The sequence below is a fragment of the Thalassophryne amazonica genome, chromosome 2 (assembly GCF_902500255.1).
Source record: "Thalassophryne amazonica chromosome 2, fThaAma1.1, whole genome shotgun sequence".
Taxonomy (NCBI): Eukaryota; Metazoa; Chordata; class Actinopteri; order Batrachoidiformes; family Batrachoididae; genus Thalassophryne; species Thalassophryne amazonica.
In genome coordinates this window covers 131182638-131207104 of record NC_047104.1, presented here as the reverse complement: position 1 = coordinate 131207104, position 24467 = coordinate 131182638, and the positions used below count along the sequence as shown (strand labels likewise).

General features: G+C 39.8%; 1 protein-coding gene across 1 annotated transcript; it reads right to left on the bottom strand.

The window, feature by feature from the left end:
• Nucleotides 1–116: 116 nt before the first annotated feature.
• mfap1 (microfibril associated protein 1) lies at nucleotides 117–23947 on the bottom strand. The gene is made up of 8 exons (XM_034193407.1): nucleotides 23866–23947; nucleotides 22136–22352; nucleotides 21853–22012; nucleotides 21518–21705; nucleotides 18869–19138; nucleotides 12386–12545; nucleotides 1552–1641; nucleotides 117–421 (listed from the first exon to the last, which is right to left on the bottom strand). The coding sequence occupies exons 1-8, from the start codon at nucleotides 23945–23947 to the stop codon at nucleotides 242–244; spliced, it is 1347 nt and encodes a 448-aa protein (XP_034049298.1). The 3' UTR covers nucleotides 117–241.
• Between the last annotated feature and the right edge of the window lie 520 nt (nucleotides 23948–24467).

Sequence of the window (24467 nt, the reverse complement as noted above, 5' to 3'; positions counted from 1 at the left end):
ACATGTTGTACTCTGTGGAATTTCATGGAGAAATACTGCATGTTTTGTCCATCACATTTACTTGAGAGCTGCACTTTTACAGGGTGTTTAAAAATTACAATTTTACAACAAAATAACACATTACAAGCATAAACAAAGATTTTAGTAAATACAAATCAGCGCTTCCACAGCTGTCTGTTTTCATCAGGGACTGATAGAAGAGTTTGTTGGGAGTTGTTAAACAGTCATTTTTTTGTTTACTTCATGTTTTCCTCTTCTTCACTGTGGGTCGGTCAAAAACATCCCTCACTCCTGCTGCCTTCTGTGTGAAGAACTTGGTGTTCTGAGCACTCTCCTGGGCCCAAGCAGAGTCAAAGGACGTTGTGTCCTGGTCCACCAAGTGAGTGTATTTGGTACGTCCAGAGCGACCAAAGTTTTTAACCTTTTGAGAGAAAAACCACAAGAAGTCAAGTCAAAAATAGCTCAAGTATCTCTAACATTCCAGGTCATTTCCAAATATGCATGACAGTGAGTGAGTGAGAGTGAATATATAGAATATAAATGTCGATTGGACATCATCTAGCCACTGATTATGTGATAATGACGCACCTAGCGCACAGAATGCAGAATGGTAAGACCGACGACCAGGCTGTGTTCAAGCGGGTAGAGCGTTCAGAAATACTTGCAAAATCCCCTACTCTCATCGGTCAGGATTGCAAACACTAGCCATTTTTCCATGCATACCTGAATGCACCACGACTCTGGAACTCCTCCTACACTTCACATCAGTGTATCCCATTTCCTGTTCATCCATGCCAAGCGGCAACCTGAGCCAGCTATAACTAGGTGAACACGGAAGTGCAGCACCTTGACTAGCTGCTTGAGGCTGCCTTCAAAAAATGATCTCATCTGCTCAAAGTGATGTTAATCAGTGAAATCACCTGGTGGAGTGGGTGGTTACAAAGAAAACCTGGACCCTCTTGGCCTTTTCTGGAATCAGTCTGACGCCTATGTCTTAAGGCAGGGGTGCCCAAGTTCGGTCCTCAAGATCTACCTTCCTGACACTCTAGTTGTCTCCCTGCACCAACACACCTGAATCCAATGAAAGACTCATTAGCAGGCTTTTAATGAGTCTTTCATTGGATTCAGGTGTGTTGGAGCAGGGAGACAACTAAGAGTGTCAGGAAGGTAGAGCTCGAGGACTGAACTTGGGCACCCCTGTCTTAAGGAGTCACATTCTTTGAGGTTTTTTTGTTGCAGGTCAGATCTTCCTTTCATAGGTAGGTATAGTTGGGGTTGGGTTAGTCAGTGCATGTAGAATCATCCCTACCAAAAGCAAAATTTAGCCCTGAAACACACCATTTTAGACTTAGGTGGCATATGTAACAGAAGACACACCCACACTGGATGTGGCAGAGAGACTGAATGGAGAGGGGGTCTCATCAGCTGAAGCTTCCATAAAGTGCAACAAGCACAAAAAGTCACTTCTATGAGGGTTAAAAAAAAAAAGAAGTCTAAATTAAAATTATTAGACCTACAACACCAACACAGCTTTAATGGGTAAATACAGACCTGCATGACTTTGGGTAAGATGGTTTTGTTGAAATGATCCTCCAAAGTTGGTGCGCTGAAATCTCTCTTGTAAACATCCTCCTCTTCATCCTAAAACAGAAATTACACATTAGCAGTTTAGAGACCACAGAGGGATCTGAACCCAGTCCTGTAACAAACGTCATACACACTAAGTCAAACAGTGGTGCAGAGATGTTACTACTCCTTGTACCACAGCAGATACTTGTCTGACATGATTCTACTGAATGCAAGTTGACCATGTGCAGAACAGTGCTGGTCAGGTCACTGTTCAAAGGAACAGGTCTGTCCCAAGCAATAACTGCACTTATGCATATATTACTGCATAGGCCTCTACTGGTGGTTGGCTCTCACTGCGGTATTGTATCACTTCCTGTTCCGGAGCACAGCGGTGTTTTGCAGTATCTGTTAGCTGTTTAATCTGCGCAGTTAGATTGATCTAGTTAAATAGATAACGATTTGTTTCACAGTGTAATCTTCGTGTGCCTTAACTAAAGCACTCCCTCTGCTGAATCACCTCTAAATTATTTACACATTATTCACTTTGTGTGTTTTTAGGAATCCGATAGCTTAGCGCAGCTACTAGCTCTTAGCCGATTTAGCATGGCAGCTTCTCCTGTCTCTCCCGCACTTTTCTGCTCTGGGTGTGAAATGTTTAGTTATTCCTCGGCCTCCTTTAGCAGTAATGGTACTTGTAATAAGTGTAGCTTATTCGTAGCTTTGGAGGCCAGGCTGGGCGAATTGGAGACTCGGCTCCGCACCGTGGAAAATTCTACAGCTAGCCAGGCCCCTGTAGTCGGTGCGGACCAAGGTAGCTTAGCCGCCGTTAGTTACCCCCTGGCAGATCCCGAGCAGCCGGGAAAGCAGGCCGACTGGGTGATTGTGAGGAGGAAGCGTAGCCCTAAACAGAAGCCCCGTGTACACCGCCAACCCATTCACATTTCTAATCGTTTTTCCCCACTCGGAGACACACCCATCGAGGATCAAACTCTGGTTATTGGTGACTCTGTTTTGAGAAATGTGAAGTTAGCGACACCAGCAACCATAATCAAATGTCTTCCGGGGGCCAGAGCAGGCGACATTGAAGTAAATTTGAAACTGCTGGCTAAGGCTAAGCATAAATTTGGTAAGACTGTAATTCACGTTGGCAGTAATGACACCCGGTTACGCCAATCGGAGGTCACTAAAATTAACATTGAATCGGTGTGTAACTTTGCAAAAACAATGTCGGACTCTGTAGTTTTCTCTGGGCCCCTCCCCAATCGGACCGGGAGTGACATGTTTAGCCGCATGTTCTCCCTGAATTGCTGGCTGGCTGAGTGGTGTCCAAAAAATGAGGTGGGCTTCATAGATAATTGGCAAAGCTTCTGGGGAAAACCTGGTCTTGTTAGGAGAGACGGCATCCATCCCACTTTGGATGGAGCAGCTCTCATCTCTAGAAATCTGGTCAATTTTATTAAACCTTCCAAACCGTGACTATCCAGGGTTGGGACCAGGAAGCAGAGTTGTAGTCTTACACACCTCTCTGCAGCTTCTCTCCCCCTGCCATCCCCTCATTACCCCATCCCTGTAGAGACGGTGCCTGCTGCCAGACCACCAATAACCAGTAAAATTCTATTTAAGCATAAAAATTCAAAAAGAAAAAAATATAGCACCTTCAACTGCACCACAGACTAAAACAGTTAAATGTGGGCTATTAAACATTAGGTCTCTCTCTTCTAAGTCCCTGTTAGTAAATGATATAATAATTGATCAACATATTGATTTATTCTGCCTTACAGAAACCTGGTTACAGCAGGATGAATATGTTAGTTTAAATGAGTCAACACCCCCGAGTCACACTAACTGCCAGTATGCTCGTAGCACGGGCCGAGGCGGAGGATTAGCAGCAATCTTCCATTCCAGCTTATTAATTAATCAAAAACCCAGACAGAGCTTTAATTCATTTGAAAGCTTGACTCTTAGTCTTGTCCATCCAAATTGGAAGTCCCAAAAACCAGTTTTATTTGTTATTATCTATCGTCCACCTGGTCATTACTGTGAGTTTCTCTGTGAATTTTCAGACCTTTTGTCTGACTTAGTGCGTAGCTCAGATAAGATAATTATAGTGGGCGATTTTAACATCCACACAGATGCTGAGAATGACAGCCTCAACACTGCATTTAATCTATTATTAGACTCAACTGGCTTTGCTCAAAATGTAAATGAGTCCACCCACCACTTTAATCATATCTTAGATCTTGTTCTGACTTATGGTATGGAAATTGAAGACTTAACAGTATTCCCTGAAAACTCCCTTCTGTCTGATCATTTCTTGATAACATTTACATTTACTCTGATGGACTACCCAGCAGTGGGGAATAAGTTTCATTACACTAGAAGTCTTTCAGAAAGCGCTGTAACTAGGTTTAAGGATATGATTCCTTCTTTATGTTCTCTAATGCCATATACCAACACAGTGCAGAGTAGCTATCTAAACTCTGTAAGTGAGCTAGAGTATCTCGTCAATAGTTTTACATCCTCATTGAAGACAACTTTGGATGCTGTAGCTCCTCTGAAAAAGAGAGCTTTAAATCAGAAGTGCCTGACTCCGTAGTATAACTCACAAACTCGCAGCTTAAAGCAGATAACCCATAAGTTGGAGAGGAAATGGCGTCTCACTAATTTAGAAGATCTTCACTTAGCCTGGAAAAAGAGTCTGTTGCTCTATAAAAAAGCCCTCCGTAAAGCTAGGACATCTTACTACTCATCACTAATTGAGGAAAATAAGAACAACCCCAGGTTTCTTTTCAGCACTGTAGCCAGGCTGACAAAGAGTCAAAGCTCTATTGAGCCGAGTATTCCTTTAACTTTAACTAGTAATGACTTCATGACTTTCTTTGCTAATAAAATTTTAACTATTAGAGAAAAAATTACTCATAACCATCCCAAAGACGTATCGTTATCTTTGGCTGCTTTCAGTGATGCCGGTATTTGGTTAGACTCTTTCTCTCCAATTGTTCTGTCTGAGTTATTTTCATTAGTTACTTCCTCCAAACCATCAACATGTCTATTAGACCCCATTCCTACCAGGCTGCTCAAGGAAGCCCCATCATTAATTAATGCTTCAATGTTAAATATGATCAATCTATCTTTATTAGTTGGCTATGTACCACAGGCTTTTAAGGTGGCAGTAATTAAACCATTACTTAAAAAGCCATCACTTGACCCAGCTATCTTCACTAATTATAGGCCAATCTCCAACCTTCCTTTTCTCTCAAAAATTCTTGAAAGGGTAGTTGTAAAACAGCTAACTGATCATCTGCAGAGGAATGGTCTATTTGAAGAGTTTCAGTCAGGTTTTAGAATTCATCATAGTACAGAAACAGCATTAGTGAAGGTTACAAATGATCTTATGGCCTCAGACAGTGGACTCATCTCTGTGCTTGTTCTGTTAAACCTCAGTGCTGCTTTTGATACTGTTGACCATAAAATTTTATTACAGAGATTAGAGCATGCCATAGGTATTAAAGGCACTGTGCTGCGGTGGTTTGAATCATATTTATCTAATAGATTACAATTTGTTCATGTAAATGGGGAATCGTCTTCACAGACTAAGGTTAATTATGGAGTTCCACAAGGTTCTGTGCTAGGACCAATTTTATTCACTTTATACATGTTTCCCTTAGGCAGTATTATTAGATGGCATTGCTTAAATTTTCATTGTTACGCAGATGATACCCAGCTTTATCTATCCATGAAGCCAGAGGACACACACCAATTAGCTAAACTGCAGGATTGTCTTACAGACATAAAGACATGGATGACCTCTAATTTCCTGCTTTTAAACTCAGATAAAACTGAAGTTATTGTACTTGGCCCCACAAATCTTAGAAACATGGTGTCTAACCAGATCCTTACTCTGGATGGCATTACCCTGACCTCTAGTAATACTGTGAGAAATCTTGGAGTCATTTTTGATCAGGATATGTCATTCAGTGCGCATATTAAACAAATATGTAGGACTGCTTTTTTTGCATTTGCGCAATATCTCTAAAATTAGAAAGGTCTTGTCTCAGAGTGATACTGAAAAACTAACTATTGTAATTCATTATTATCAGGTTGTCCTAAAAGTTCCCTGAAAAGCCTTCAGTTAATTCAAAATGCTGCAGCTAGAGTGCTAACAGGGACTAGAAGGAGAGAGCATATCTCACCCATATTGGCCTCTCTTCATCGGCTTCCTGTTAATTCTAGAATAGAATTTAAAATTGTTCTTCTTACTTATAAGGTTTTGAATAATCAGGTCCCATCTTATCTTAGGGACCTCATAGTACCATATCACCCCAATAGAGCACTTCACTCTCAGACTGCAGGCTTACTTGTAGTTCCTAGGGTTTGTAAGAGTAGAATGGGAGGCAGAGCCTTCAGCTTTCAGGCTCCTCTCCTGTGGAACCAGCTCCCAATTCAGATCAGGGAGACAGACACCCTCTCTACTTTTAAGATTAGGCTTAAAACTTTCCTTTTTGCTAAAGCTTATAGTTAGGGCTGGATCAGGTGACCCTGAACCATCCCTTAGTTATGCTGCTATAGACGTAGACTGCTGGGGGGTTCCCATGATGCACTGAGTGTTTTTTTCTCTTTTTGCTCTGTATGCACCACACTGCATTTAATCATTAGTGACTGATCTCTGCTCCCCTCCACAGCATGTCTTTTTCCTGGTTCTCTCCCTCAGCCCCAACCAGTCCCAGCAGAAGACTGCCCCTCCCTGAGCCTGGTTCTGCTGGAGGTTTCTTCCTGTTAAAAGGGAGTTTTCCTTCCCACTGTCGCCAAGTGCTTGCTCACAGGGGGTCGTTTTGACCGTTGGGGTTTTTCCGTAATTATTGTATGGCCTTGCCTTACAATATAAAGCGCCTTGGGGCAACTGTTTGTTGTGATTTGGCGCTATATAAATAAAATTGATTTGATTTTGACAACTACCATCGACATTAACGCTTGTCCGATTGTCGGGGACAAGTGTAAAATGTGATCGGACAAGCAATATGCTCTAAATCATTGTCAACTGGACAAGTGGCTTTTTGTTTTTTTAAACGTTCAAATTCTTTATTTTCATCGCTCGGAACCAAAAGACCTGACGCCACCTTTTTTTTCACGTCTTGTCTCGCACCTCGCAAGAAAGCGTCTTCGGTTTTTCCCGCCACTCTCTACGCAGCGGACAATCGGAAAACATGATATCGCAGGGTTCTCCCCAGACAATGGAACAACGGCGCCGTGCCATCATTGTTATGACAGCGCCGTCACACACTGCCCTGCTCTCAGGTAATTTTCTAAAATCCAGCCAGGCTGTTTGTGCTGAACTGCCCGCTCTCCCCTCCTCCGCTGGCAGGCTGCAGCTCAGAGAGCACAGGGGGAAAAAAAACTCTGTCAAAGTCTTCAGATAAAAAGAGCAACGTCTGCTTGCATAGCTCTAGAAATTCATTTACAGGCTTTATTTTACAGTTGAAAGCCTTCATGTTTCCCAAAGTTTGCTCAAATACGGTGAGAGGTGAAGTCTCTCGTTCCCTCACACACACAGAGAAAGTGTGAACAGCAGACGCCACACGCTGTAAAAAGCAGCGAAGCAATTTTAATAAACGATCATCTTCACCACACAGCCTCAGTGAAGTAGTAAAGTGTGAAAAACTGATTCAGAAAGTTTTTCCATCCATGATTTCATCATTAAAAGAGCAAATTTACTCCTCCTTCCAGAATTATTTATTTTTTCATTTTCTTTTTATTATTGTTGTTTATGCACCAATGACACCCGATCAAATTACTTGTGAGAACTTACTTGGCAATAAATCTGATTTTGATTTGACAATCAAATCAGTCCAGATTTAGCTCTTGTTCAAACAAGACAATTACGGGTTATATTGTTGTTGTTTTTTTAAGTAAGTATGCAGTTCCACTCAAAAATGTTGAGAGGGAAAAAAAAAAAAAAAAAAGCTAAACTGTCAACATGACAAAAACTGCCTGGACTCTTACTGGACTAAAGGTACAGTGTGTACTTTTTAAAGAAGAGAGCAAATGCTATGTCCATCAAATATTAATGTGTTTTTAAACTTTTCAATGTTATTTATTTTCTTAACATAGACAGAAAAATACAAAAAAGAACTTTGATATTACAACATAAGTGTATTTTTTGTCTATTATTCTTGCTTTCAATGCATCTAAAACCATTGAAATTTGAATTTTACCACCCACACAGGAGAGAAGCAATTTATGAAAAAGTGTAATTTCAGTACTTCCACAATAGCATGCCCCCGGACACCCCTTGGTTACACGCGCATTTGGCGCGTGTATCGCATGCCTTTGGTACGTTTCACATGGCTCGCGCCTGCGGCGCTCGCTTTTCCGGACAACCAGCTTTTCCTATAGGGCAAGTAAACTGCCAGGGTTACATGTCCTATGGACAAGTACACTAAAAAGCTTAATGTCAAATGCCTGGACAATCTATATGGATCCTTATACTGGGATTCACAAAGACATGCATTTTAACATACATTAAATTTTACATAGCACAATAAAGTAACATAAAAAAAAAAAACTTAGGCAGAATGCAACTGCACAGAAATTCAGACTAGAAGAGGAAATACTCTGAGTGAGACATGAGAGCTGCAGTAAAGCCATACTATTGAATAAGTTGTGAAGTCACACAGGATCAGAAATGTTGTGGACTATACAACAAAATCTCAAACTGTACCTCCAAATTCTCATCTATGATACTATGTGCACCCGAAAACATAACTACATCTCAACTGTGATAAAGTGACTTTAAACAATAAATAGCACAACACAGGGCCAGGATATATTACCAAAATTTCATATACCATTCACAATGTAATACATTTTCTGTAAATTCAATTAATGGTTTATATATAATGATGAAATGGAAAGGCATGTTTAATTGTAATCATTGTATCTCAAATCTTTGGGTGTTAAAAAAAAAAGATACCTGTTGACTTTTTGAAACTTCTTATTGTATTATACACACTAAACAACAAAAGAAACAATTATGTTTTAATATTGGTTTATGAGTAAAAGGTCTATCAGATTTTGTACAGGATGTCACATATATAGTAAGGGAAGGTGTGTTTGAGTTTATCAAGTTGATAAACAAAAAAGTAATGTTCTGGATCATATCACAGTCAATAGTACATGTGGCTACCATATGCTGCAATTAATGCAACTAAACGTCTGTGCGTGGAACCCACTAAATGTGAATTTCTGTTTAGGAATGGCCTGACACTCCTCCCTCAAGACATTCTGGAGTTGAACAACAGTGTTGTGTATTGAGATACGAGCGCAAACACAACAATCCAGAATATTTCACAAGTGTTCCCTGTGTCATGAAACTTAATCAGCTGAGGGTAAACTAACATTTAAACATCTGGCTATGTTCGGCGCAGTCAAACCAGCATCCAGCATGCCAATGGCGCATTCACAAAGAGTTTCAGTGAGGCGTGGCATGTCAAAACGCAACAAATTTCAAATATTTGCTTTTATTGGCCCCATATACCCCTCTGATTGTTACAGGTAGTGAGTCAGTACTCAAAACATGCCACACAACTGTAATTCTGTCTAGGTATGCGCCAGCGTCCGTGATTGAGTTTGTGTGCAAATGCATCTTCCACGACTTAAAACTATTTATACTCTACATCTCCGTGGTAGATTCGAAATGACTTTCCCCATACTGTTTGTAGAAAAACTTGTTTCTTTTGATTGTTCGGTATGCATTTTTGTGCGCACAAGCAGTTCAAAGTACATTTGATTTTTATGTTAATATGCTAATGCTACAAGATGATTATGTTGTGCACTAATGATGATATTTTAACACGAAAGAATGTTATAAGAGGGAACACACACCTTATATATTCAGAATGATGCTAAATATATAGTGTGGATGCTGTTAACAACAACAACAACAACAAAAGAAAACCATGAGACCAGAACACCACGTGCAAATAAATTTATCACGATGATATGCAAATGCCGGAAGATGGTTTTGTTGTGTATTACAGACAACAGTTAACAGATGCTTGGAAGGACATACAATCCCAATTTCAATGAAGTTGGGGCAGTTGTGTAAAATGTAAATAAAAACAGAATAAAATGATTTGCAAATCCTCTGCAACCTATATTCAATTGAATACACCACAAAGACAACATATTTAATGTTCAAACTGATAAACTTTGTTTTAGTGCAAATATTTGCTTATTTTGAAATGGATGCCTGCAACACCATTGTTGTATTTTGCGCTACATAATGCGCCACACATTTTCAATGGGGGACAGGTCTGGACTGCAGGCAGGTCAGTCTAGTACCTGCACTCTTTTACTATGAAGCCACGCTGTTGTAACACGTGCAGAATGTGGCTTGACATTGTCTTGCTGAAATAAGCAGGGACATCCCTGAAAAAGACGTTAACTGGATGGCAGCATGTGTTGCTCCAAAACCTGGATGTACCTTTCAACATTGATGGTGCCATCACAGATGTGTAAGTTGCCCATGCCATGGGCACTAACACACGCCCATACCATCACAGAAGGCGGCAGCATTTCTGGATGTTGTTGATGTATGGCTTTTACTTTGCAAGGTAGAGTTTTAACTTGCACTTGTAGATGTAGCGATGAACTGTGTTAACTGACAATGGTTTTCTGAAGTGTTCCTGAGCCCACGCGATAAGATTTTTTACACAATGATGTCAGTTTTTAATGCAGTGCCGCCTGAGGGATCAAAGGTCACGGGCATTCAATGTTGGTTTTCCGCCTTGCTGCTTATGTGTAGAAAGTTCTCCAGATTCTCTGAATCTTCTGATTATATTATGGACTGTAGATGATGGAATCCCTAAATTCCTTGCAGCTGAATGTTGAGAAACATTGTTCTCAAATTGTTGGACTATTTTTTCACGCAGTTGTTCACAAAGTGGTGATCCTCGCCCCATCTTTGCTCGTGAACAGCTGAGCCTTTTGGGGATGCACCTTTTATACCCAATCATGACACTCATCTGTTTCCAATTAACCTGTTCACCCGTGGAATGTTCCAAACAGGTGTTCTTTGAGCATTCATCAACTTTCCCAGTCTTTTGGTGCCACTGTCCCAGCTTTTTTTTTTTTTAAATATGTTGCAGGCATCCATTTCAAAATGAGCAAATATTTGCACAAAAACAAAAAAGTTTGTCACAACAATGTCCCAATTTCATTGGAATTGGGGCTGTATGTTGTGTGCAAAATGGATGTTTTCTTTAAAAACTATAAGGCCAGACTTTGGATTAAAGGGTGTAATTTGAGAATAGCACTTAATTTTTGGAGAAAATAAATACTGGATTAAAACCATACACAATAGGGAAAATGATCATTTAGGTTTTAAAGGAGGGGTAAATTTCGATGAAGCAGGGCTCGATGACCTAGAGATGAGCTATCCAGGCCTGGTGATTTTCCAGGAAGTTGTCACATCACACCTCCATAAATGATGCCATTTATAATTGTTCTGATTGGTGTAAGATTTGCTAAGTTTGGAAAGGCCACCCACTTTGGGTGGGGATACTGGCCCCCCAAAATAGCTGTCCGGGTTTTTTGTTTTTTTTTCCACCCCCCCAAGGTCTGTGGAACACTTCCTTTGCTGGCAAATAAACTAATGTTCTGACATTCTAAAGTTTCTCTGACTCTTTGTATAATTTTAAAGTGAAGTTTTGAACAATTAAGCGTAGCTGAAATACTGTTTGTCTGGTGTCAACTGCAACAATGCCAGTAGAGCTACAACTAAGGATTATTTTCATAATAATTTATCAAATATTGTCTCAATTACTCAATTAGTTGTTAGATCCATAAAATGTTAAAAAAAAAAGGTGATCAATATTATCCAGAGCCCTTCAAATGTCTGCCTTTGTCCACATCCTAAATATAATCAGGTTACGGCCAGATATGAGAAAACCAGCCAATAAAATATTCACATTTAAGAAGCTGAAATAAAATAATTTGGATATTTTATTGTTAAATGACTCAAAATGATTAATTGATTATCAATATAGTTGTCAATTAAGTACTCCATTAATCACTGTCGTTCTAGACACCAGTAAAATATCTGGGAGGTTTAAAGGTCTTTGTTATGTATAACAGGGGTGTAACAGTACAGCTCAGTCACATGTAGAATTATGATTTCAAAGTAATGGGACTATTGAAATCCTATATATTATAGAACTATATTATGGAGCACAGACTTAGCCAAAATATACTGCTCAAAAAAATTTAAGGAACACTTTTTAATTAGAGTCTAACATCAAGTCAATTCAACTTCTGGGATATTGATCTGGTCAGTTAAGTAGCACAGGGGGTTGTTAATCAGTTTCAGCTGCTTTGGTGTTGGTGCACTAGAGGGGCAACAATGAGACGACACCCAAAACAGGAATGGTAGCATGGTGCAGTACCTGAACCCTGTACCCTAAACTCCTCCAGGATGGCACATCAATATGGGCCATTGCCAGACGTTTTGTCTCCAAAACAGTCTCAAGAGAACTGAGGAGATTCCAGGAGACCTTAACCCTACAGTAAAATTTCAGTGGGCAATGTGGAGCCCAACTGATTAATGCACTTGCCTTCAAACCAGAACCAGGTTCCCAGTTCAAGACTACCCTTACCCATTCTCCATGCAATGTGGAGTTCCACTAATGTAAAACTTGCATCATATCAATATCAGATCCACTGTGACAAACCCAAACAAGAAGGGAGGGACAGAAAGTACTTATAACACAGTAAAAGATAATGTGGTTCTTAGTATTCATTTACTGCTGCAAAAACTTACCATGAAAAACGCTCCTCTGTGGTAATACTTCTGCAAGAACTTGTATTTGCCCTTTGTAGCCTTGTTGGTAACAATTTTGCCACTGTTGCGGATCTCAACCCTGCGCTCATCCTCCGTCAGGCTGTGGAATCTTTCAATTTCAGCCTTCTCCTTCTCCATGCTGAAGACAAACACCACACATTAAAATAGCAGGTATGACTGAAAATTCTTATCATGAAGCTTGACACAACACCAACATATCTGATGTTTTTAAAGTATATGCAGCTTTATGGTCTTTCTTTTTTTTTTTTTTTTAAATATTAAGACTGAAAGGCTGCTAAATATCTCACATTCATAAAAAAAATTAACATTTGGGGGTTTTTCATCTTTTTAACATAAAAAATTATTTTAGATGCCTTGGTCCTCAGCACTATCTAAGATCAGTTTTTTGCTTTTTATAAATGCTGGATTACTGTACACAGTGAGCATCAGCAACAGTCATTTGCACTGGCACTATGACAGAAAATACAAAATATTTGCATGTAATATACTGGGGTTTTTCTAGAAAACTATAATATGAGGGCATTTGCTATGGGGAGGGAATGGAGAGACCAAGCGTGGATGATCGTGGTCTTTGAAAAGGTTAAAATGGGACATTCTCAGAGCATTGGAGTGGACACTTCATATTTCATTATTCTGTTGTATTTCATGTCATTTGTTATAAATTAGTCATAAATAATGTTAAAAAGAAATTGATATTGGACAGATATAGCATTTGCTGCTGTGTTCAAAAATCTACACACAGTATCTTTAAGCAGCAGAGAGCTGCGTCAGACATTTTAACACAGTGTAAACATTTTAAATTAATCTCTTGCCATTCGTGTCGGATAAATTTAGCAGGCAGCATGTTTATTAATTATTTATTTTTTGACTAATGCAATATGTAATGTAATTAGTGGTGTTGTCTTCTTAAAGATTCAGTGATTAAACACAAATGTGGTTCGATACGCTTTGGCTTCTAGGTTCCTAGTTTGTATTTTTTTTTTTAAAATGTAAGTGAACCAATTCCATTTATTCTTCCAAGCTTTCTCTGAATAGGAGTGCAAACTGGTGTCCACTCTAGTGGCCTTACAGATCTATACTCAAACACACAACAGGAAATAAAAAGTTGCACCTTTACTGCTGGAGGCCTATCATTACGAGTTAAAATCTGGAACCATGGCACCTTCCTGGAATGATGCTACAATTGTCGTGATTCATAAAGAGGGTAAAGACCCCACAAACTGCCAATCATACAGACCAATTTCACTGCTAAACACTGATCTACGGATCCTTACTGCTATATCAGCTAAAAGGGTCGGCAAAGTTGTTACAGAAATAAAAGACCCAGATCAAACTGGATTTCTGACAGGGAGGTGCTATGGGGACAATGTCCGCAGATTACTAAATATAATGTCTTATTCAAAAGCCAGTTAGAAAGAAGCTATGATATTGTCTCTTGATGCCCAAAAGGCATTTGAGAGTGTCCTGGCAATACTTATTTCACACCCTGAAAACATTCAAATTTGGCCCAAATTTCATAAAATGGATAAAAAAATTTATATTCCAATCCGCTGGCTGCGGTAAAAGTAAATGGGACATTGTCTAAGGATGTGGTTGCAGACAGGGATGTGCTTTATCACCTCTGCTCTTCAATATTAGTCTTGAGCCCCTGGCTCAGCTAATTAGAGATGATTGTGACATGAAAGGACTGGTAATAAATGGGGAAGAACATAAATTATCCATATATGCTGATGATATATTGCTATTTCTGTCCAACCTTAACGCAACAATTCTCCATTTGAAGCAGTTAATTGGACAATATTGTTATGTTTCTGGACATAAAGGTCAATATAGATAAAACCTTGGCCATGGACATTGGTGGTACGATATCACAAACTTTAAAAGACGTGAGTGGGTTCAAATGGCCAACAGATGGCATTAAATATCGTGGTATTCAAATACCCCAATCACTTGCAGATTTCTATAATGTCAACTATAAGACTATCATAGAGAAAATTAGAAAGAATCTTGAACGGTGGACAGTCCTGCCGTCACCTATCCTGGGTCGCATAGAGAGTTTATATGCCACTGAATGTATTGCCAAGACTTCTATACCTTTTTCAGATGTTGCCTGTCAACATCCCCAACTCAATGTGTGTGTAGAATTGGACAAGCTTTTTTTATAACTTTATATGGCAAGGAAAGAGAGCAAGGTGCAAACTACAAATGTTTAAATAATCTAAAGCACAAGGCAGACTCAACATTCCAAATTTTAGGCAGTATTTCTGGGCTGCTCAATTGAGACCACTCGTATGGATTCAGAATTTATCCACTACACAATGGCTCAATATTGAAAAAAAGCTTGTGTGATAGGCCTCTACGGGCTTTGCCATTTTCTAATATCTCATTGAAAGATGTGAAAATGAGTGAGTGGACCAGGATAACACTTTGAATTTGGCGTAAGATAAAACAATCCTTTGGACTACCAAAGATTTCTGTTTTATCTAATATTTCATTCCTCCAAGGTTTCACACCCTGTATCTTAGACTCCAGCTTCAGAAAATGGTCAAATTATGGCATTAGTAAATTACATCATTTGGTAAATAGTGGCCATTTGAAATCCTTTGAACAATTTAGGGGGAGTTTAACCTTCCCACTTCTGATTTTTTTCCAACATCTCCAGTTAAGAAGCGTTTTAACAAAGTACAAAGACTGGGAAATGATTTTGAACCCTCACCTTTAGAGAAGCTGTTGATAAAAATACAACAAGGACATAAACTCCCTAAAGCCATCAGCCATTTATATAAATTATTTTCAAATTTCAAACAAATGAGACAATTCAGATAAAAAGAAAGTGGGAGAGTGAGATGAACACCTATACACCAGATGAGGTATATGTTCTGAAGCTCACGTAGTAACTTGTTCCAATATGTGGAGACAGTACAAATGGAAAGTTATCTCCAGATTTTGAGAACTCCCGAAATAATTGCCAAATATACACATGGAAATCCTGACATCTGTTGGTGAAATTGCGGTACTGACATAGGCACCCACACTCATATTTTGGACTTGCCCAAATATCAAGCTTTTCTGGGATAACTTTTTAATCACCATTAACATGGATTTTAAGCACTCTTATTAAGGAACCCCTTCTTGCAATTTTGGGTGTAATCCCAAACGACTTTGGAGGGAATGATAGGAAATATCTCTTGCGTATACTATTGATAGCTGCTCTTAAATGTATTCAACCTTGAAAATAGTTGAAACTGGAACCACCTACTTATTCCATGTGGGTTGAGAAAATTAGGGAAATCTGTATGATGGAGAAAGTCACTTTCTCATTGAGAGTTCAAAAGGAACTGTTTGTTAAGAGATGGGACCCTGTAAATGCAGTGATATTTCTTAAATGACTAATGTATTTCAAATTTTTTTTGCTTGTTATTATTAATACTGCCATTTCTCTCTCCGTCATACATTGGTGTTTTGTGTGAGCTAAAGATGCAAGAGCTGTTTGATGCCATAGTAATGTTGATATGATGGTTCGTATGAGCACTTCCAATGAAAAATTCAACAAAAATTCAGTTAAAAAAAAACAAAAACACAAAAACAAAAAAAAAAGTGATGCCTCCTCCTGCAGAAAAGACATGGAGGAACAGATGCAGCAACTCACTGATGGTAGCAAGGAGAATCAAACAAAACAAAGAAAACATTATTTTAAAAACTGATTTTTGAACATTTAGAATGCGCGTGATTCTGTGCATTTGAGAATGCACGTCCTGGGGACGTGGTACATTTTATATATTGCGTCCACCTTTGTTGATTTTGTGTCAAATGGCTTAAGCATGAACCCTGAATTATACCATTTCTACCGATCAGACACACTGATGTGTGGTGTTGATGTGGTATTTTCTCTGGGAAAATATAGCTTTTATGCTGTGCATAAAAACAATATTTGAGCATAAGTGCATGGCACTTGGGCTTAATCTGTATTTCAGTAAGAGGGCAAACACTGAACCTAAGGAGGTGCAGCACCCGTTACGCAGTTAAAAAAAACCCTGTTATATATTGTGGTGGTAAATCTTAAGTGGTGAAATGTGAATTACTGCTCAACATCTGTACACATAATTGATAACTGTGATGCACTTATTTATTCGCTGAAAATGCCAGGCTGCTGGGCATTTGGAGGCCCAAATAGACACAACAAGGGCTTCAAGATGTACAGATTGCCTTCAGATCCGAACAGAATAAAAATTTGGGAAAGTAAAGTCAGCTGTGTGGGATGGAAGCAACTTCATCGTCAAAGCTTTGAGAGGTAAATTTATTGTTCAGTCCCACGTACAGAAAAACTCACCTAAACCGTCATCGTATAAACCAGATATTCACAGTAACGGACAAAAATAGTTCCAAACTTTTTGTATTGTTTTCCATGTAATAAACATCGTATATAATGGATTTTGTGCAATGGATTTTTCACTCGCATCGGATAAAATGTCCCGTCCGATCGCAATGTATTTCCACTAAACCCCTCACAAGTGGGAGTGGAGTCATTTTCGTGATTAAAAGTCCGACCGTTTATTTTTTTTTCACACCGTGCTCAGACTCTGAGCTGCAGGCTGCACAGTGACAGCAGCGTAGTGTCAAATCACAGCTGTGATTTGACACTACGCTGCTTTCAATCCTTCATCTGCCATTATATTTGAATAGTTTTTGCAGTGCGCATGCTGATTACAAATTGATCATAAAAGTCCGCAACTTTACAGCACAAAGTTGACAAAAGAGGAAAATGTACAGCTTAGCTTTGATTTTGAGGTGATGATTGTAGGGGGAAAAAAAAAAAGCTTCTTGTCAGTCAAATTAGTCCAGAATAAAGCATACGAGGTCTATTAGAAAAGTATCCGACCTTATTATTTTTTCAAAAACCATATGGATTTGAATCACGCGGAATTCCTCCGCACGTCTGTCTCAATGTGCTGATGTTCACATCTTTTCACAATTCCTGTGCTAGTCAGACGACGTCCCAGATAAAACACAGCGTCCAGTTTGGAAATGAATGACACATTCCACTGTTACAGGAGTTTTTGTCATGGAAAAAGGAGCGGAGGCTTCGCGCGTCGTGGCGCTGCCGCATGGCGCACAGCAACGCCGTGATGAAGCCTCACGGAACATGTTCTGGCATGTCCAGGCACATCCACAATTTCTCGGATAATCACTCGATGGAAAAACCACCGACAGCTGTCTGAACGCCATCTCAAAGCCGTCCTGTGAGACCAAAACGGAGGTGTTCCTTTGTCTCGCTCCATCAGCAAATCGGTCGTGATGCGCGAAGCCTCCGCTCGGCTTTCCATGACAAAATCTCTTGTTAAAAGTGAAATCTGCCGGAAAATGGTTGATGTCCAGCTCTTGTGATAACCAGAGAAAGTGCACACGACGGTCCGGCTCCACAGAGCCATCCGTTTAGAAATGATCCGGTGGTTTGTGGCTCTCAATGGCGGCACGGAGCGCGGCGCGCCGAGCGTCCTTAATGCTGTAGTAACAGTCCTTATTCTCTGTGAAGCCCGTAAAATTTTTACCGAAAGCCAGATAAATTTTTTGAATGGTTTCCAGGTGCCAGTCTCTAACAATTTCTGAAAAAAAAAAAGCCCAAATCATTCCGCCATTTCCTGACAATGAAAATCCGCCGAGGGGTGGACCACTCCTCACTCAAAGCCTGCTCATAGGCGAATGACGCAACCGACAGGCGTGGAAAAACTCACGCATGCGCACGAGGGTTCAAGCTTGTCTGACGCAATCACACGTGATTCAAATCCATATGGTTTTTGAAAAAAATAAGGTCGGATACTTTTCTAATAGACCTCGTACTCCAGAGACAGAGAACTTTAACCTGTCACGCACGTCATTGCATGACACGAAGTTACAGCTGTGCACCTGCATAAATCAGGCTTTAAATTCATTAAATAAATCATAAATTGTAAATTTATGTAAATTTGATAGCTTAACTATTTTTATATTTATTTTTATAGCACCTGTACCTGAATGTGTTGCTATATGTGGTTAAATGATTTTAAAAAGTGTTGAAAACATTAAAGGTTCATACAGTAGTTCAGTGCAGTTGGGCCCAAAATGGTGCCATGTTCTGAGGTGACGCAACTCTATCTAGACATACGACTGGAGCCTATCCCAGCAGTAATACGGCGTGAGGCGGAGTACCCCATGGACAGGACGCCAGTCTGTTGCAGCAACTGAAGAGTGATTATTATTTTCTTTCATACAGCGTGCTACCACCGCATGAAGTTAGACTGAAATTCACCAACCGGTTGAAGTGGAATTGTGCTTATGGACAGAGAAACAGATGGACATTCTATACATCACCCTAAATTTTTATTTTCAGGGGATATAATTACATTTGAATAAATGCTGTCATAAAAAAAGTCTGTTCTTCAAGCATTAAATGTGTTTACTCACGTTTCTCTGGCCTCTCTGTCCTTCTTGATGCGTTTCAGCTCACGGACTTTCCAAGCTTCATATTCCTCTTCCTCATTCTCTCCATCTGTGTCCAGTGCCTCCAGAGCTGCCAGAGTTCTCCGGTTCTCTTCAAACTCCTTCTTGGCCTCCTCCTCCACGATCTTGAGCGTATAACGCCGTCGCTCCTCTGCCTGTCTCTTGGCTTCTGCCTCCAACTCTCTTTGTCTCTGGTCCTCAGCTTCACGCTCAGCCACTGTTATACGATCCTTTCTGTGGTGTAAACAGAAATGCAGGACTTTACACAACAATAATACCGACACCTTTCACCATTTTCTGATATTTTATGGCCCAAATAACTCACTGATTAACTCGAATTGATTATGAAAATAATTGTTTGTTGGAGCCCTCGGTGACATCTTGCAATATGCAATATATTTTGACATACAAGTCACAGGACCAGCTTAAAAAAGAAATGTGCAAATATTTCCTAATTTTGAAATGGATGCCTGCAACACTTTTCAAAAAAGCTGGGACAGTAGTATGTTTACCCCTGTGTTACATCAGCTTTCCTTCTAACAACACTCAATAAGCATTTGGGAACTGAGGACACTAACTGTTGAAGCTTTATAGGTGGAATTCTTTCTCATTCTTGCTTGATGTATGACTTCAGTTGTTCAACAGTCCAGGGTCTCCGTTGTTGTATTTTGCGCTTCATAATGCGCCACACATTTTCTATGGGTGACAGGTCTGGACTGCAGGCAGGTCAGTCTAGTACCCGCACTCATTTACTATGAAGCCACGCTGTTGTAACACGTGCAGAATGTGGCTTGGCACTGTCTTGCTGAAATAAGCAGGGACGTCCCTGAAAAAGACGTTGCTTGGATGGCAGCATGTGTTGCCAAAACCTGGATGTACCTTTCAGCATTGATGGTGCCATCACAGATGTGTAAGTTGCCCATGCCATGGGCACTAACACAGCCCCATACCATCACAGATGCTGGCTTTTGAACTTTGCACTAGTAACAATCTGGATGGTCTTTTCCCTCTTTTGTCCGGAGGACACGGCGTCCATGATTTCCAAAAACAATTTGAAATGTGGACTCATCAGACCACAGCACACTTTTTCACTTTGCATCTGTCCATTTCAAATGAGCTCGGGCCCAGAGAAGGCGGCGGTGTTTCTGGATGTTGTTGATGTATGGCTTTCACTTTGCATGGTAGAGCTTTAACTTGCACTTGCAGATGTAGCGGCGAACTGTGTTAACTGACAATGGTTTTCTGAAGTGTTCCTGAGCCCACGTGGTAAGATCCTTTACACAATGATGTCGGTTTTTAATGCAGTGTCGCCTGAGGGATCGAAGGTCGCGGACATTCAATGTTGGTTTTTGGCCTTGCCGCTTACATGCAGAAAGTTCTCCAGATTCTCTGAATCTTCTGATTATATTATGGACTGCAGATGATGGAATCCCTAAATTCCATGCAAATGAATGTTGAGAAACATTGTTCTTAAACTGTTGGGACTATTTTTTTTCATGCAGTTGTTCACAAAGTGGTGATCCTCGTCCCATCTTTGCCTGTGAATGGCTGAGCCTTTTGGGGATGCTCCTTTTATACCCAATCATGACACTCACAATTAGTGTCCTCAGTTCCCAAACACTTATTGAGTGTTGTTAGAAGGAAAGGTGATGTAACACAGTGATAAAAATACCACTGTTCCAGCTTTTTTTTTTTAAATGTGTTGCACGCATCCATTTCAAAATGAGCAAATATTTGCACAAAAACAATCAGGTTTATCAGTTTAAACATTAAAGTTTTAATATTATCTTGTCTTTGTGGTGTATTCAATTGAATATAGGTTGAAGAGGATTTGCAAATCATTGTATTCTGTTTTTATTTACATTTCACACAACGTCCCAACTTCATTGGAATTGGGGTTGTAACACGGTACTACAACACAATGCAGAAACATTTCAGAATAACCAAAGAACAAAGCAACAGGAACAGGACCAGGACCTACACACGCAGAGGTTCTCCCATCTGTGCCTGATGCACAGTAAGCCTATCACGATAATTAGTATATTGACTTACCGTTCAATATATAAAGATGAACATCATTTTGCTGGCTTTGACATGTCACCCTTTACATGCATGTTTTTGTAAATTTGTCAGCAACATTTAAGGAAGCTGCATTGCTTCTGTTCCCCTGTCTCTACAGGAGGTGGAGTCAGCCTGCTCTGTGTGACAGGCCACAGGAGAGTACATCATAAAGTTTATTTCTTTTTGAGTGTTCCTGTTTGTCCCTGGTGAAAATATGTGCATTTGGATGCCTGTGTGCTCCTCTTTGTATCTCTCTGCTTGTAATAACACATGTGTAACACCAAACAATGCATGTTATGCTTTAATACACGACATAGGATACCAGTCGCATCACTTAAGTTTTGAACATGCTCAAAATGCTGTGTTGCTGTGGTCTCATCTTGCCAAGATGTACGTTCATATTGTATTTGCTGCCGTCGCACACTTTACAATAGGATGTGAATTTCGGTAAGATTGTGGCATAACACACATTGGTATCGCATCATCATGTAGTGAGTGGCCGGCTTTAGAGCTAAAATTGCACTTTGTTCAAGGAAATTTTGAACTTCTTACTTGCGAATGAAGACAGGTTTGAGTCGAGGCTCTGCTTCATCTTCACTATCTGTGAATTCTTCATATTCCGACTCTGACTCTGACTCTTCACCAGACTTTCCTTCCTCTTCTACCTCCATGACTTCCATCTCCTCATTCTTTCTTTCCAGTGCTCTCTGTCGCATCATTGCCCGCCGCCTCTCAATTTCCTGTGCACAGCAACAAACGCTCCACATTAAAAATTTGGTTTTCTTATGCCAATACCTGAACAAAAAAGTAACCACGGAGTCAAATTCTGAAGTGGCTGATATAAACACAGAACAGCAACACAGAAATAAGATGTATAAAAAAGAAACCTCATCATCCACTTCCTCCTCTTCCTCCTCCTCCTCCTCCTCCTCTTCTTCTTCCTCCTCACTACTCTCCTCACGTTCTGGGTGCCAAGTCCCTTCATCCGAGTCCTCACTGCTCTCCACCATAACTTCTGGCTCTGCAATCTGCCGATGCCTTGCTAGCCTGAGGAGAAAAAAACAAGAACAAAGCTTCAATAACTAGCATTTGACAGTTAAAAATAACTAATGTAATACTTGTGCTGTAAAGCCATTTACATTCGAGTTCAAAGTTGACAGCACTACGTACCTTTCCTCCACATCCTCAGACACACGATTGAGCAAACGTTTGAGACGGGGATCAGAGACGTCCTCTTCCTCTACCTCCACCTCTGGTTCCAATTCCTTTCCCTTCTTAACAAACTGGAAGTCCTCTTCTTCCTCGTCTGAGGACTCCATTGGCGCATAGTCTGGACGCTTACCCGATACATACCGCTTCACTTTCACTTTCTCCATGGAAAGTTCACCTGGAAGATGTTAGAGCATATGAGGGTAGTGAAGACCTGTTGTCCTAACCTGCTGCTGAGTAGTTTACTGTAAATTCAAAGGTTGCTAATAACTGTGTCCGGCATACATTTGCCTATTTTTTTTTTTTTGTTTGCATTTATTCCTCAACATATTTTAAAATTCGTACTTCAAATATAGGAAGTGGTTAACCCTAAATCTTGAGGCTATTCTTTTGGCAGTCGCTGTAATTGATGTTCTGTGACTGTGCTAGTTGCTATGCTAATGCCTCGTTAGTATAGTAGTAAGTATCCCCACCTGTCATGCAGCAGATGGGGAGAACAAGACTTTTTTTTCCACTGCCTTCATATCAACCAGCATTTGTTGTTTCAGTTATTCTTTCCATTCATGTATTTCTGGAAGATTTTGGTTATTTGGGATATTAGGGTTAGGGTATCACGCAACCACCATAATAATAACCTACCAACAACACACACTTAAGGTTACAATATTCACGGCTATACTAAAATACAAAATGGTCGAAATGGGGGTAAAATGTAACAAAATGGAGCAGACTGACCCAGACTGACTCCAAATATGATTAAATATGATTCAATTAAGTTAAGTACTTTTAATCTTTTCACGAAATGGGGCGAAATGGGGACTGATGATATTAAAAGGGGGGTAAAACGTAGCAAAATGGAGCAGACTGACTAAATATGATTCAATTAACTCATTTTTTCGCAAAATGCGGGCTGATAACGAAATGGAGCAGACTGACCCATTGACTGAAGTTTCATCTCTTGCGCACCAGATGGCACACCCACCCCTACTACATGTACTGAGGTATCTCACAAAAAATAATAAATAAATAAATAAAAGCCAAACAATTAAATAAAAGTACTTATTTGGAGTCAGTCTGCTTCACTCTGCTCCATTTCTTTACATTTTACCCCCATTTCGTGATTATCAGTCCACATTGCACTCCATTTCATATTTTAGTATGGCCCCAATGTCCACAACCTATACTACAGGGATGCCAACACGTCTAACCATAACTGTCAGTACAGCATCACACTGCAATGCGTTATTTAAAAGGAAATTCTGAGAATTACAAGCATCTCAGAAATATGATGTAATTAAAGCCTACTTTTTAAATACTGGCATTTCCATTAATTACTTGAAAAGATAGTTTGATTTACATGGCAATAAAATATGAGTATATAAAATTGCAGAGGATAACACAATAAAGTATATAACCTATTTCCATTTGTGGTCCTCAGGAAAAAAAAAAAAAAAATAATTTTACCGGCAAAAAAGGCACCAAAGAAATGCTGTTTGTGTGTGGAGCAATCGCACACATTTAGTACATTTCTAAACATTATGTAACATTATCATTATTCACTGGAGTACTTCACAATCAATAAAAATTTAACAAAAACGTTGCTCCAGTAAGTCAGTAATCAGTGAGCAAACTGAACTGATTGTTAGCATTAGCTACTTAGCACGCTGCTAGCTAAAACTGCGCCTTCTTACCTTTTTCATTCCGAATCGGAACGGCTCCAGCCGTGGACTGGATCGGTGGAAGCTTCATATCGACGGGTTCTCGACCAGACATGATTGCTTGGTCGAAGATATCAACCAAACAAAAGTGATCAAAAGTTGTGTTTCTGATCAAATTCACACTCTACGTACGTCAAGCACAACTAACTAGACTACTACTTCTTCTTCTTCTTCTTCTTCTTTAATCGAGTTTACCGACACGGCGCATTACTGCCACCAATTGTTTGGATATGCAGCAAAAATGAAGGTTGGGGTGGGGATTGCACTGTATTATATTCTGTTGAATTACCCTGTTCCCTTTAAATATACAATTGCATGTCTCCAAGATGGTGTTGCAAGTGCAGAAAAAGAAAATAATCCCTCAAGTATTAAACTGGTCTGTCCGAGCGCTCTGACATCGTAGTAGAATTCTTTGTCTGTTATAAGTTTGGCACTCCAATAAGATGTGCTCAACAGTCTCCCTTCTGCTGCATCTCAAACAAATGATTTTTAAAACTTTATGACCTATTCATAATCATGTGATTACTTCTTCTTCTCTGTGACTCCATCTCCCCTGAATTTTATGTTAAAACCGA